General features: G+C 41.5%; 1 protein-coding gene across 3 annotated transcripts in view; it reads left to right on the forward strand.

The window, feature by feature from the left end:
- The window catches only part of SNTG2 (syntrophin gamma 2), a 322,790-nt gene extending 315,929 nt beyond the window's left edge, over positions 1 to 6,861 (forward strand). For all 3 annotated transcript variants that reach the window (XM_085847014.1, XM_085847013.1, XM_085847016.1), the window contains exon 18: positions 3,021 to 6,861. In XM_085847014.1, coding sequence (XP_085703140.1) covers positions 3,021 to 3,167 — 147 coding nt within the window. In that variant the 3' untranslated portion in view covers positions 3,168 to 6,861. The remainder of the gene's footprint in view (positions 1 to 3,020) is intronic.
- The last annotated feature ends 8,076 nt before the right edge of the window (positions 6,862 to 14,937 follow it).

The following is a 14,937-nucleotide window of genomic DNA, read 5'->3' on the forward strand; positions in this document are numbered from 1 at the left end:
CCGTTCAGTATTCTGAAGACTAGTCCACCTGTTCAGTATTCTGAGGACTAGTCCACCCGTTCAGTATTCTGAAGACTAGTCCACCCGCTCACTATTCTGAGGACTAGTCCACCCGCTCAGTATTCTGAGGACTAGTCCACCTGTTCAGTATTCTGAGGACTCCTCCACCCGTTCAGTATTCTGAAGACTAGTCCACCTGTTCAGTATTCTGAGGACTAGTCCACCCGTTCAGTATTCTGAAGACTAGTCCACCCGTTCAGTATTCTGAGGACTAGTCCACCTGTTCAGTATTCTGAGGACTAGTCCACCCATTCAGTATTCTGAAGACTAGTCCACCTGTTCAGTATTCTGAGGACTAGTCCACCCGCTCAGTATTCTGAGGACTAGTCCACCTGTTCAGTATTCTGAAGACTAGTCCACTTGTTCAGTATTCTGAGGACTAGTCCACCCATTCAGTATTCTGATGGCGGACCTTGTGACGCATTTTGCATTTACTCCAGGAATGCTCTCGATAATCTTGCAAGGTTTGTCAATAAAATTCGACCACCACATACATTTTATTTTAAAATAATAAAAATTTGCAACTTACTCACCAAGAAAATAGAGGCTGATGTTTGTCCCCTTCAAATCTTCATGGTAGGAACATTGTGAGGCAGTACACTTTGCCCTTTTCGTGTTCTGTTTTTTCTGGTGTTGGCACATGAGACAAAAGTCACCGATTTTAAAACTTTTGCTCCATTCGCTGTGCTTTCATTTTTTGCGTAATCATGCACTTGTCACTCCTTCACCTTCTTGGAATCACTTGGTTGTTTTTTTGCATAATCATGTACTTTTTGCTCTTATTGACTTGACAGCATCCAGGCACACATTTACCAGGTTCACCAGCTTATGGGCTCACTCATCCTCTTATTGCCACTGAACAATGAACATCAGTCATTGCGGTATGAATGACTGCAATACCTACAATATTGATGATGTGGACATGAGAGTGATTACTTAACTCTGCAGAGTGGCTCATTGGCTAATAATTTGGTGTCGGCCTGAATGCTTCTCCGATAACCCAACATGTGCGGGTCACAATCCTCCTCTCAATCTGAGTATCCACCTTTTGTACACTTCTCCAGGATGATACATGATGGTTTTGTTTCACTGTTTGGTTGATCCATTAACCTGTGGCCAACAACCTGCGACTATTTCTCAATGGAAAGGGCATTTAGATGATGCTGTTGAATTTGCGGCCTTGGTCATTCTGGGCGTCTGACATTTGATGCTCTGTCTTGTAGAGATATCCATCTCTCACTGTACATTTCTTCCCATTTCAGCCTGCATGCACGATTCGTATCCTTCTGCTTTTCTTGAGGTGGTTGTCAATTTTTTCAGGGCCAACAACTTCCTTCTTTACTGTGACTCAATATATGGCAAAGAGTTGCATCATTATACCCCTCAACATTCATGACTGTCTGTGGAGTTGTGAAGCTAGGATTAGATCTTCACATCTCTGCACTTGTTAACAAGCCGAACAAGCAGCTTCGATGCTAAACTCACTAAAAACAGGTCAAAACAGTGGTTTTTAATGTAAAGCATTGTAAAAAACATAACCTTCATCTAAATTCACTACATGGTTGTTTTCAAGGATAAAATGTATCATTGGTAGGTTTCACGTGGGGGTGAAAGGGGTTTTGCTTACGATAAGGCAGTTATTTTGGGTAAGTGTGGGAGGGAGTCTGACGTATCGGGGTAACTCCATTATAATAAGCATCTATTGTAGATCATCCAGGGGGAAGATTATGTGTGGGTTGGGAGTGAAATGTGCCACAGGCACGCAGGCCAAATTCCTAATTTGTGCCCGAATAGTGCCTTGTGACAGCCTAACCAGGATCGAGTCTCGGCCACGGAAATATTCACGACTTCTTGTGGGCACCCTTTTGGGATAACTGCATTTATTAGGGGCCATCTATTTATTATGTACACAAATATGTCAGTCTTGATCTTGAACACCCCCCCCCCTTTCCCCTTGTCTGCGACATGCCCCTTCACATTTCTCACCTTACTTGTACATCTTCGCAAAATGATTGTTCTTCTTCCACATTCCCCAACTTTTATTGGTCTCATCCTCCTTTCTCTTCTTTTTGTCACTTTTATACACCTCAATTTAGTTCCTTCCCTCCTCTACTGCTAATTTTGCTCTCCCACCCCCAACCCCACTCTCCCATGTATACATCATAAATATATTACACAAAATATTAGTGCTGGGATCTTTAAAAGTTTAAATACAATAACGATTGTGCATGTTGGTTCCCCATTTTTGAAATTTCAAAAGGAGTTACAGACAGAGTACTGTCAGCCTATTGATGTATCTGAGCTTGGGAAGTATCCCTTATTATCCAGTTGCCAAAACTTATGATTATTCTGAATCAGGATAAATATTTTAATGGGAAAATCAGGTTGTTTTTCAAGGGACACGTTTGCTCCGTATTCGGTTACATCTGTGCATACGGACTCCTTACAGTGAACAAGCAGATAATTCCTCCATCGGTTTGTTGCTGACTTCGCTCTGAGAATGATACGTCTTTTAAAAGGTTGTCTGTCACCAGTCACTTTATCTCCCAATTCCCATTTCCACCCAACCTCAATCCCTCCAGATTGTCTTTGTTACTTGGATTGGCAGCTCCATGTGCAGCAATTAATCCGTGCTCTACTGCAAGCAGCTCTGTGCAATCTTGATGGCGTCCACATTGTTTACATTCTACCATAATTAATATGTATCTTCCGAGTGCTACACTCACCTCATTTCATATGACTGAGTGATGCTGAGCTTCACAGAATCATGATGTCAGTTTTAAAGATGAAATCTCTCCTTGACAATTTTATTCCTCGCCTGAAGCTGCCCGTTAAATAATTAGGTTGATAAATCATGATGTAGGGTTTCTTGTCAGGCTTTATATGTGTGAGTTCTCATCCAGGGCATAATGTAAACTCATCGTTTTGATGTCCTATCTTTATTTCTTTTTCTTCTTCAGGAGCTGGAGTTTGCAAACTACATTGCTGTGCTGCACTGTGTGCATGCATTCGTGGCCGCCCGGGTCTCACTGGTTGACCCAGGCTTTGTGGAGAGTCGAAGAGGCCAACACAAAGCAGGCTGCAGCAAAGCCGAGGCCTGTGGATAGGCTCGGGGCTACAACTTTGCTTTTGGCCATGAAGTTCAGCCCAAGCTTTTCAGAATTAACGACATGGCTGAAATGATTATTGGTTTTCAGCACCTGAATTATTTTGCTACTAGGAGTGCCACCCTACTTAACTCTGCCGTCTGGTGAACCATTTCATCACAAGAATGGATAGTATACGGACCCTCTACTCAGGCATCGCCATTGCCGATTACTGCAGAATGGAGCACTTTGCCGTGACACAACTGGCCCGTGAAAGGGCTGCAAAATGACCTGGGGTGTTAACATCGTGGCTGAAGCAATAACGCTAACCTTGGTTTATCTTCCTGTATCAGGGTTTGTGTCAGACTAATCACAATGGCAATCAGGACAGGTTGGAACTGAACCCGACAGCTTTCTTCTCGTGCAGGCGATAATTTGCACAGCAATTGAAACCGAATCAAACTCCAGGAAAGGTTTCACCTGCCAGCTCTCGGAAGCTTGGGACAGCATCATGGACGCATCCCCAAGGGTTTGTCTGAGGTGTATAAAAAGAAAAGATAATATTTTGAGAACATAGACTATTCTTATATATTAGTTTTGTACGTACGGGATGATACATGACTGGAAGAAAGCTCGCTGAAAATAGACCGGCTGTTGTTACGGTTCTCCTTGCATCAAATACAAAGTTCCACTTGATGTTCTGTGGGTTAGCTTTAGCTTGAGGAAAGCCATTGTGATGATTATTTATCTTGTGTCAGTACGAATGGCTCCAAGGAAACTCATTAATGTTGTTGTTGTTGTTGTTGTTGTGGTTGTCTGGAACTGCACAGAACTTGGAGCCCACGAGGCCTAATTTATGGTTTTTTTTAAAAATGAGATCACACGAACATGTTATCCCATTTCTTTATTTTTTAACCATTATTTATATTACAGTGGACTCTCGCGTCAACGAACAATCCTCGAGACAAATTCAACCGAAGATAATAGCAATAAATAAATAAATTCAGATTAATTTTATTTTATTGTTTTTGCAATTGGAGCTCATTCTTCTCGAAGATCAGTTCATGTTTTGTCTTTTTTTTTTTGCAAGAGTCTACAGTTATTTGTTTTTCAAAGTTATACCGACACTTAAATTTATCCACACTGTGTAATTCACAGGTGTAAAAAAAAATCCAAATAGTAGTCCTTTGGTGCTTTAATCGAATTTGACGGTTCAAAAAAAAATGACTGGACATTTTTAGAACATCCCAAGTCATCGGTAACACATTGAATGAGCGTGAAGAAACTGCCAGTACGTGTGAAACAACCATCAGATGCACCATCTTTACGGGGCAGGTTCCGCGGCTCTGTAACAGTCCCTTGTCTCATTTCTCAGCATGGCTGATTCTACACTTATTACAGCAGCAAAGCAAATGATCTGGAATCGATTCATCTGTGCCATGCTTCAGCGCACTCCTTACCGTCCCTCCGGCATTGCTGTCCGGTTTCTCTTCCCCAAACGGGTTTTCATCCCATACTCAGTAATTCCACGCTTCTGACGCCGGGTCCGAAGGGATGATGCTTATTGTGTTTCCCACTCGTCAATATAATATGGAAGAAGGAATTGAGATGAGATTATACGCAGACGAGATTTTCTGTTTGAAAGCTACGATTGCAGCCACCACGGTGATAGCTTCGAAATGAGACCGGGTTATTCGGCTGACTGCCTGACCAAAAAAAAAAATCAAAAATGGCCGCTTCGTTATGCAGTGGGCCTTTACTGTTGCCATCCAGTCCCAGTGAGATTGGAATATTGCCCCTGAGTCAGAACCACATTTCTTGACTCCTGTCAGGAATCTCGTGCTGTAACCACGAGGTACATACATTCGATTTGCATGCGGATTACAGGGGTTCGAGGTTTGTATTAAACTTGCAACAATGGAAACCGCAGTGTCGTTTGTCATTGGTTCAGTTCCTTACAAAAGAAAACATGTGATTTCTCATGAGATTTGATGGATGGATCTCATCGGATTTCACGAGAAAAATGAAGCACGATGCACGGACTTTAAAATTACAATTTGTTGTGTTCCTCTTTCCTTTTTACTATGCCTTCTTGTTTACTTGCAAAATCGAAGATCTTTCTACTGTATTCGTCAGTCCATTTTGTTGTTCCATCTGTTTGTCTGTCTGTCTGTTTAAGGCCGACAGGTCACGATTTTAAACCGATCTTCACGAAACTTCACCACATGGTAGAGTTTGTCATAAGGAAGAAGCCTATTGTTTTTTGAGGTCAAAAGGTCAACAAAGACCAGTGTTTCTCAACCTTTTTTGTCCTATGTCCCACTTTGATTTTCAAAAAAATCGTACGCCCCACCATGATTGGAGACACTACAGTATATACTACATATTATGTATTCAAAAGACTTTATTAAAACTTTATTGCAAATTTTATTTAATTGCTACTCACTTCAATGGGAGCCCTGCGCTTGATGCTGGCTGCAGATTTGTTTGATTCGAGGAACCAATTTTGTCAGTTTCAGCCTTAAATCGCCACGTCTCGTGATTTCCAGTCCATTTCTCTGAGCTTGCAGCAAATCGGTAACAACACTAAATCCACATTCGACTAAATAAGATGATGGAAAATTTATCAATACTTCCCTTGCCAAAGTAGTCAAGTTTGGGTATTTCTTTTCGCTCTCCTCAGACAGCCACATCATGGTTCCTTTGATCTTAAAAAGAGTTTTGAATCCTCATGCCCCACCAAAATATTGCCACGCCCCACCTTGAGAAACACTGCCATAGACCAAAGGTCAACAACTAAAGTGGTATTTCTAAAATCCTCAATTTTCATCCAATTGACTTGAAATTTGAAGAGGATTTCTACATCAGGTCACTGAGTTAAACGAACCAATTATTTTTGAGGTCAATCTCGACCAAAAGGTCAACATAGACCAAAGGTGAACAACTAAGTTGGTATTTCTAAAATCCTCAATTTTCTTCCAATTCACTTGAAATTTGAAGAGAATTTATATTTCAGGTCACTGAATTCAACCAACCAATTATTTTTTGAGGTCAGCATTGACCAAAAGGTCGACATCGGCCGAATTTCTAAAATTGTCAATTTTCATCCCATTGACTTGAAATTTGAAGAGTTGTTATATATTTGGTCATTGAATTCAACCACCAATTACTTTTGAGGTCAAATATGTTTTATGGATTATGCAAGTGCTCCGCATGACGTCTTTTTCTTGTTTTTTTTTTTCGTACATCACTGTAATCGAATGAGGTTGATGGAGGAGCTTGCACATAAATCACATCCGGAATGAAGGCATCAGGACATGATGAACCAACATTGTTCTTCATCATTTTTTAATAAAGCTTTGCAAAATCTATGCACAAATGTACTTTTAACAATATCAAACGGAACATAATATGTTCTGGAAAAGTAACAAAGTCTTTTCCTTCAACATGCCTAAGCAATTAATGAAAACCTTTGCATTGTCATTTGATGATGTGAGCTGGAGATTCACTGTTTGCCATTAGTTCTGGCTCTAAACTCAATTACGTACTCACCACGGTTGTTTTTTTGGGATTTTTATTTTATTTATTGGAAATGAACTCAAAATTCCAAAATTGAGGATTGCATTACTAATCAGATTTTTTTTTTTTTTTGCAATTTACGTCCTTTCGGGTGGCTGCTTGGATGAGTGGTTCAAGGCTTGGTTCTTTCTCCACTGGCTGCTTTGGTTTTAATAAAAACATATAAATAACAATATTTCGGCCGAGGCTGTTTATTCCTCATATGTGAAACATCCTGCAACCCATACCTGTGGAAAACGGACTTTTTGAAGCACTGACCACATTTTCCATCCAAAAAAAATTAAAGGGTAAGCGCTGCTACGTTGAAAGTTTTGTGTAAATCGCTCAAGCAGAGGCAGAGAAAACGAATTTTAAAAGGAATAAAAGCGAAAAAGTGAGGGCGGAAAAAAAACAGTGAGGGTAACTTCCGATGATCCACAACAGGGTCGAGGATGGTTGTGCATGCCTATAACTAATAATAATAATAATAATAATAATAATAACAACTTTTATTTCGTATGCAGCCTGTGACTTCTAGTTGTATCATTGCTGGGAGCACTGCTGTGTTGCTGATGCAGTGCCCCCTGTTACCTGTAAGCTGGTGCTCATTTTGCTGAACTTGGAAGGATGACAGGCTGTTAACCCACGTGTAGTGGGGCAACTTAGCATAACAATTGTGCATTTTATGAGGAAAGCACCAAATTTGGCACACTAGCAGCCTATCATATTATGAACAGATTTGGATATTGGGCTATCTCAAATTCAGCCGCTGATGGCTGTGGCAGCTATTTCCCACTGCCATCAAAAATTTTGAGATGGCCCAATATCCAAATGTGTCCATAATATGTTAGGCTACTAGTGTGCCAAATTTGGTGCTTTCCTCACAAAATGCACAATTGTTATGCTATATTTAGCTAAGTTGCCCCACTACTGGTGTTATTTAACAGCACAACAGGGACTCAAACTCAAGAACCCAAAGATCTTAAGCCAGCCACCTCAACCATTAAGCCAATCCAAGGCTGATAATTATAACAATTATAGTCCCTTACAAGGAACTTTTAATGCAGTCGGAGGCCATTAGGCCCATCAAACCTGTGCGATGGTTGTTTGTTCGTGCTGTATCTTTTTTTAAATGCTGAGCATCACACATGGAATCCGCACGTACCACTTTTAAAGTCTTTGGTATGACTTGCCTTGCATTCGGACTCGCCAAGCCAACCTCCCAGACACAGAACGGAAGCACTAACCATGACACCACCGAGTCTGGTTCCTGTTCAGAATCTCACGTTCTTGTCAGCAATATGATCCCATGGTTGGTCGCTCATTCTCACCAACCTCATTTGGTAAGAGTGCTGAGTATACGATACATCCCTCAACACGAGTTGAAAGAGGCTTTTGCCCTGAAGTGGACTGTAATCGACAGGTTTACCAGGAATTTTTATTATTTTTTATTTTAACGTCCTTGAGCTTGGTAGTGACGGTAAACAGGGTGGCCAAATTGATGCCATCATTGGGTAGCTTTGAACCATGCCTTTGAAAGCCGGCAGACGGGACGCCCAGTTTAACGTTAGTTAAGAATTTGACAAGGATCAAATTTATTTATCATGAGATTTTGAAATTCACCTTTACATTGCCAAAATATTTTACCTTTAAATTGCTAACGGACACTTACTTGTAAGTTGACCCCACATCCATGTATGAACCTCCTGGCCTTTGCGTTTCATTGGAATCCCTGCTAAATCTTTGGTGGGTGTTACTCACTTGGATCATGTGTTCGTTTGTTTTTTGAAAAAGGTTCTTTTATTGAAGCCCCTTTGTGTTCAAGGTTTTAGTTTTATATTTCACTGAGGCTGATATTCATAGCAGAGCTAAATGATTGAGAATGCAGGGTTACCTTACTGGAGAGGGTTAGGTAAATAGGAGGCTGTCAGGATGGCCAAGAGGTATGCACACTCATTTTGAAGCTGTCCAGCCTGGGTTTGAATCGCGGCCCAGCTATAAACTGTCATCCTGGTGTTTCACATGCACGGTGATTGTCCCTCTGATGGATGATGTGAAACTGGGTGCCTCATCTGCTGGGGTTATTTGGTGGACTTTAAAGATCGCACGGTGTCTTTCACGAAGAGTAGGTGAGCTTCCGGATAATAACCTGAAAAAATTTCAATTTCCTACTCTAACCTGCAGGGACACTGTATCCAGTGGCACGGCTGTGCCCTATGCCAATAATGCTACCCCACAACCTTGTGCTGTGTATGAAAGAAGAAGGGAAACAGGACCAGGTGAAGATTTGATGGACCACCGAAAATATTAGTCCCAGGTAAATGTTGAGATCCACATCACAGTTTAATCATGCCCATCGATGGTTTTGGATTTGTCAGGACCTGCTGCAGCAGTGCCATCTTGTTTATCCTTGACGAACATCATGCTTTGATGCACTGCACGGGGAGAATGGCTAACTTCTCAACGTGGACTTTACAGTGAACCATCGAATTATTTCTGCCAATGAACAGGTGTTTCTAAGAAAACTTCTCCCAGACTTCCAAGCGACCTCCTCTGCCACGAATAATTGGCAATAACTCCACTCTCTCCTTGTTTTGACATCTAATAACATTCCCCTTGAGTTATTGTGCTGAGTTGAGTTACTTTTGTAGACAGTACTCCACTCCACATTGTAAGCAACAACGAACAGTGTTTCATACGTAGGTACATAATAACTGGAACCTTTATGATTCCAGGCAAGCATCACTAACCTCTTGCCAGATAAGCGCAACAAGGCTGCGCTTATTTTCGGATATTTTCATTAAATGGGGGCTTTCCGATAGTTTTGTGATTTTTTTTTTCTTCCAATGTCCCGGCTTCGATGTCCGCCAGCAGCACGCACAATTTCAACTTTCGACTTCACCTCGAAGGGACTGAACATTAATATGCCAGTCAGTCCGCGGTTAGAATGAGCTTGATATATTGGACTAGTGGGGTAGGTTTATACATTGTAAGCAAAAACGAACCATGTTTCTCCATTGTCTCGGATCACTCACCTGAATTTCATTTTTTTTTGTAATTTTAAAAAATTTATTAATTTTCATTTCTTTATATTTGCATTTACGGATGCTTTCCAATGGCTCTGTGATTTTTCTCAGTGTATCAGCTTTGATGTCCATCGGTACGTGAAATTACCTTGCTTTCCCATTGTCTTGGGTCGCTCACCTGCATTTCTCGTTTTTCATTTATTTATAGTTTCATTTATGGATGCTTTCCAATGGTTATGCCATTTTTCCCTGTGGAGCAACTTTGATGTTCATCGGTGCACAAAATTTCAGCTTCCTGTCATCCGGAAGGTACAGAACATTCACAGTGAGTATGTCAGTGAGTGGTTAGAATGAGCTTTATATATTCGATGCAAGCAGAGGTAGAGCGGTGAAGGAGAGATAGATAAGGGAGAGTGAAGAGGTGGGGGGGGGGGGAGAGAGGAGAGAGTGGGAGCCAGGAGGGGTGTGAGAGCAAGGAGGGAAGGGGGCAGGAGCGGTGTGGGAGTGAAGAGGGAAGGAGAGTGAGGAGGGGTGGGGAAGGGAAGGCAGACGTGTGGTGGAATGTTAATTATGATTCATAGTCTCATCAAAATGATTCTGCATGGAATATAAGTGAAGATGGAAACAAAATAATGTATGAAATCTATTTTCAACGAGTCATACTATAAATACCGCTCGGAGGCAAACACCACCCAGACAGGTCCGGAGACAAACATTGCCTGAAGACTAACACTGCTTGGACACATCCGGAGCCAAACCATCTGGAGACAAACACTGCCCGGACACGTCCAGAGACAAACTCCTGTCTGGACATAAACACTGCCTGGACACATCCACAGATAAATACCGCCCAGACATGTCCGGAGACAAACACTGTCCATAGGCAAACACTGCCTGGACACATCCGGAGACAAATAGACACAGCCCAGACAGGTCCAGAGACAAACACTGTCCAATTAAAAACAATGCCCACACACAAACTCCGTCCAGCGACAAACAATGCCTGGACATAAACACCGCCTGGACACGTCCAGAGACAAACACCACCCAGAGATAAATACAACCCAAATAGAAACACCATCTGGACACGTCTGGAGACAAACACCATCCGGACATAATCACCACCCCAACACATCGAGAGACAGAGACAGAGAGAGATAGAGATGTTTGGGATGGTGTTGCACTGTACTCGGAGGGGGTAGAGCAAGGATGGGAGAGAGAGGGGGTAGAGGGAGGGGAGTGAGCAGAGAGAAAATGTTATGCTTTATGAACAACACACACACACACACACACACACACACACACACACACACACACACACACACACACACACACACACACACACACACACACACACACACACACACACACAGACACACACACATATACACACACGCATACATATATATATATATATATATATATATATATATATATATATATATATATATATATACACACACACACATACACACACACACATACATATTTTAGTGCTTGGCCGATATCGGCAAATTTTGGGGAATCGGCAGGTTGGAGTCAGTGTGATTCCCAACTACAGTACGTATTGTGTACAACCCAGCAACCTTGAGTGGCTTTCACCATTGTTTTGGGGGAATTTCAATAAAAAAAACTTTGAAAACAACGTTGCATTTGTGTAGATGTTTCAAGGAGATGTGCATAAACAATAATCTTCATAAACAGCTGCCAATCGTCATGTGATGGGTGGAAAAAAAAATTGGCTCTGTAATTTCGAAAACATGATAATACTCGCAAACGCCTTGGAAATTGGGTGTTATCAAATATATTTTGCTTTGAAACTCACGAAGAGAAATCACATAACCTTTGTAAAGCACACCCGATAACCAAGTGCTTTAGAAACAGTAGTGAGGATAAAGGAAAACCTGATAAAACCTCCATAAGATATGGGATGAAACTTTGCCACCACAGCACCCGTAACAGGCATGGCATGTCCACACACCCGCAGAGAATCCCTACAGATCCAAATCTACCAATATGTACCTCTACCTTCTATAGTAACTGCCGACTGCACATCCCGATCGGGACACAAACTGTACCGCTATCGATTGTGTATGACTGGTGTTGGCTTAATGGTTAGGGTGGTGGGCTTTGCATCCTCGGGTCCTGAGTTCAAATCCCACTTGGCTGTTGAATTAATACCAGGTGGGGTTGACTCTGCCTGTCATCCTTCTGAGGTCGGCAAAATGAGTGCCAGAATGCTGGTGTCCTGTGTTGGAGTGGCGACCCGTCCAGGATTGTGCCCAATAGCCAAGGAGACTGCTTAAGCAGCACCAACGCTTTGCACAGAGTATTGTCCCAATCTCCTCTCCTATCGACTGTGGGGCACTCGCCAAGTGGCTTAAGCACTCAAGCAAGCACTCCAACAGAATGCCTGGCTTGGCAAGTGATTACCAATTGCCATCAATAAACCCATGTACCCGGAAACGCCCAAGCAATATTTGAATTGGACAAATGAACATTTTTTTTCAGCAGTCAGAATTACTGCTATGTTCAATTCCGGAGCTTAAATTTTGTAATTTGGCTAAGTTTCAGAGATTCTCGAGGTTACAGCATGTGCAGAAATGAAATACACCTCCGAACGCTGGCGTATCTGGGTGTTTTATAAGCATTGCAATACATCCAACGATTCGTAGGTATGATGATCATTCATATGGCATTCGATGATATTAGTGAGGAAAGTGAAAAAAAAAACTTTATCGTTAAGAAACCATAGTGGCCTGTTCCAACTCAAGGCATTGTTGAGCAAGCCAAAAAATGGCGAAATAAGACCGAAGCAAGGGACAGCGAGGTGACCGAGGATGCGCCTTGATTAAGGATAATTAAATAAGGCCGTTATCTTCAAAAGGGGTGTTTAAACGAATCCAAACACCCAATTTTCATTCATGCACCGGTATGGTTCACCACAAGACCTGGGTTCAATCTCTGGTCTGGGCACACAATTTTCCCACGTATACATATAATCTTTATTTACCTGTTCATCTATCATTGAAACATTTTTATGAAGACATTTTAAAATTTGTTCTCGAATTGCTTTGTAGTTCATGACCCTACTACCTATGTGATATTTTCTCAGTTTAAAAATGGCATCACTGAAAAATTGACAAAGCACCCTGAAACTCAAACTTTTTCTCTAACTTATCATAATAAGGCCATTTACCAAGCTTCAGTTGAATATGTTAATTGGTATGTGAAGAAAGTCAGAAAAACCACAGGTGGGACAGACGGATGGAAGGATGGACAGACAGACAGACAGAGAGCAAACCTATTGTACCCTCCGGTGAAACCGTTAGTGGACTAATAAGGCAATTCTATGTATGTATGTATGTATGTATGTATGTATGTATGTATGTATGTATGTATGTATGTATGTATATGTGTATATGTACATCTGAAAATCACAGAAAAAAACAGGGCTGGGCTGATCTCCATCAAACTTTGCACATGTGTTGGTAGTACCCAGGTTCAGGTTATGCACACAAATAACCCCCCCCCCTCGCCCAATTTTTTAAACCTCTTAGGCCCTCCTAATTTAACGTCTTCATTTAATTTGATCTTAATCATAATTTAATTCAAACTCTTGGTTAAATTTTAACCTATTAATGTCAATAATGCTCTCTTGCTTTGAAGAAAGAAAGGGGGAGGGGTGGACAGAGAGTTGGAGTGGGGGGGGGGGAGAGAGATGGGACAGTCCTTTTACTATATTAGTCCTTTTCAGATCCTTTAGACTCAAGACTCTATCCTCCTTCGGACCCTGTATACGCTTTAGGCCTTCAGACCTCAATTACAATTGGAATGACATTTGGACCCCATATGCTCTTTCGACTATTACACTTAAGGCCCTTAAGACCCCTTTAGATACTTTAGACCCCTTCAACACTTTAGACCAGTTATCTTCACTATTTTTTAGAGGGGGGTACTTTTGCCGATAACACATCGGTGTGAGAGCTGCCACACCGCTTGCAGGACTCCATATAATTGTTTGGATCCTGCCATCAACTTATGTAGTTATGTTACCTTTATGCTTCGTGTTGGAACTCATTTTAAACTTCTGAGTCAATTTGATAGCATTTATGGCGGAATATGATGGGATGTTTTCACATTTGTGTCTTATCAACCACAGGTCAGGGGTCGCACTTTAGGTGAGCAGAGGCCGCCAGTGGATCGCGGGCCGTGCAATGAAGAACAGAGCGTTGGACCCTCCAGATCCATTAGAATGCTTTGACCATTTGACCCTTTAGACCTTTCGACCCTTTAACCCCTTTAGACCTTTTACGACCCTTAAAGATCCTATAGACCCGTTAGACCATAACTACTTTTGAAATGTACCGTTTAGACTGTTGAGACCTTAACTACTATTGGAATGTTCCTTTTAGACCATGTAGTTAGATCCCATTATATCTCTTTAGACCCTTAAACCATTAGAGCCTTTATTCACCCTTTAGACTACTTAGACCCTTTAGAACACTTTTGTTGACCCTTAGACACTTTTACACCCCTTGATGTCTAAATGGGTTTCAGGGTCCTTCCACTTGACAAAAACTAATGGAACATTTTTCATAAATTCAGGACCAGCTCAAAACATAGTTGTTCACTGTGCAAATACAACTGTGTTATCAGGCCTTTCAGCCACCACGGGCCCTAATTTTAAATCGAATCAAACTGAAAATCAACTTTATCACCTAATACACCCCAACTATGACCGCCCTCCATTGGGAGAACGCACCCCAACCATGACCGCCCTCCATTGGGAGACGAGCATTGTCCCACTTGGGACTATTCATTTAGCTAATTATCATATAATTTTCTGTACTTGGAAGTCATACACCAAAAGCATTCTCAATCTTCTTTTACTTTTGCAACTTTTCATTGCATTCCTGTTGGTGGCTGACTACTGAGCTTCATGATGACAAAGCGTAAAGTTATAAATCGGCTTATTTGAGAAGCTAAGCCTGTTTGATAAAAGATACAGGGTGATTTGTTTTTTTTCTTCGAGAACCCTAAATAATTCTCACAAACTAAAACCTATATCAGTTAGGAACATGATATTTTGCAAAAAGATGTGAGATGGTCCACAAAATTGATTACCTTCAATGAAATGCTGAAAATGTCCATCCCCGTGTTGCAGGGACAAATTAATTATTCGCAGCATGATCTCCGACACAGAG

This window comes from Eptatretus burgeri, chromosome 11, assembly GCF_056783735.1.
Source record: "Eptatretus burgeri isolate ZD-2024b chromosome 11, Ebu_testis_v1, whole genome shotgun sequence".
Lineage (NCBI taxonomy): Eukaryota > Metazoa > Chordata > Myxini > Myxiniformes > Myxinidae > Eptatretus > Eptatretus burgeri.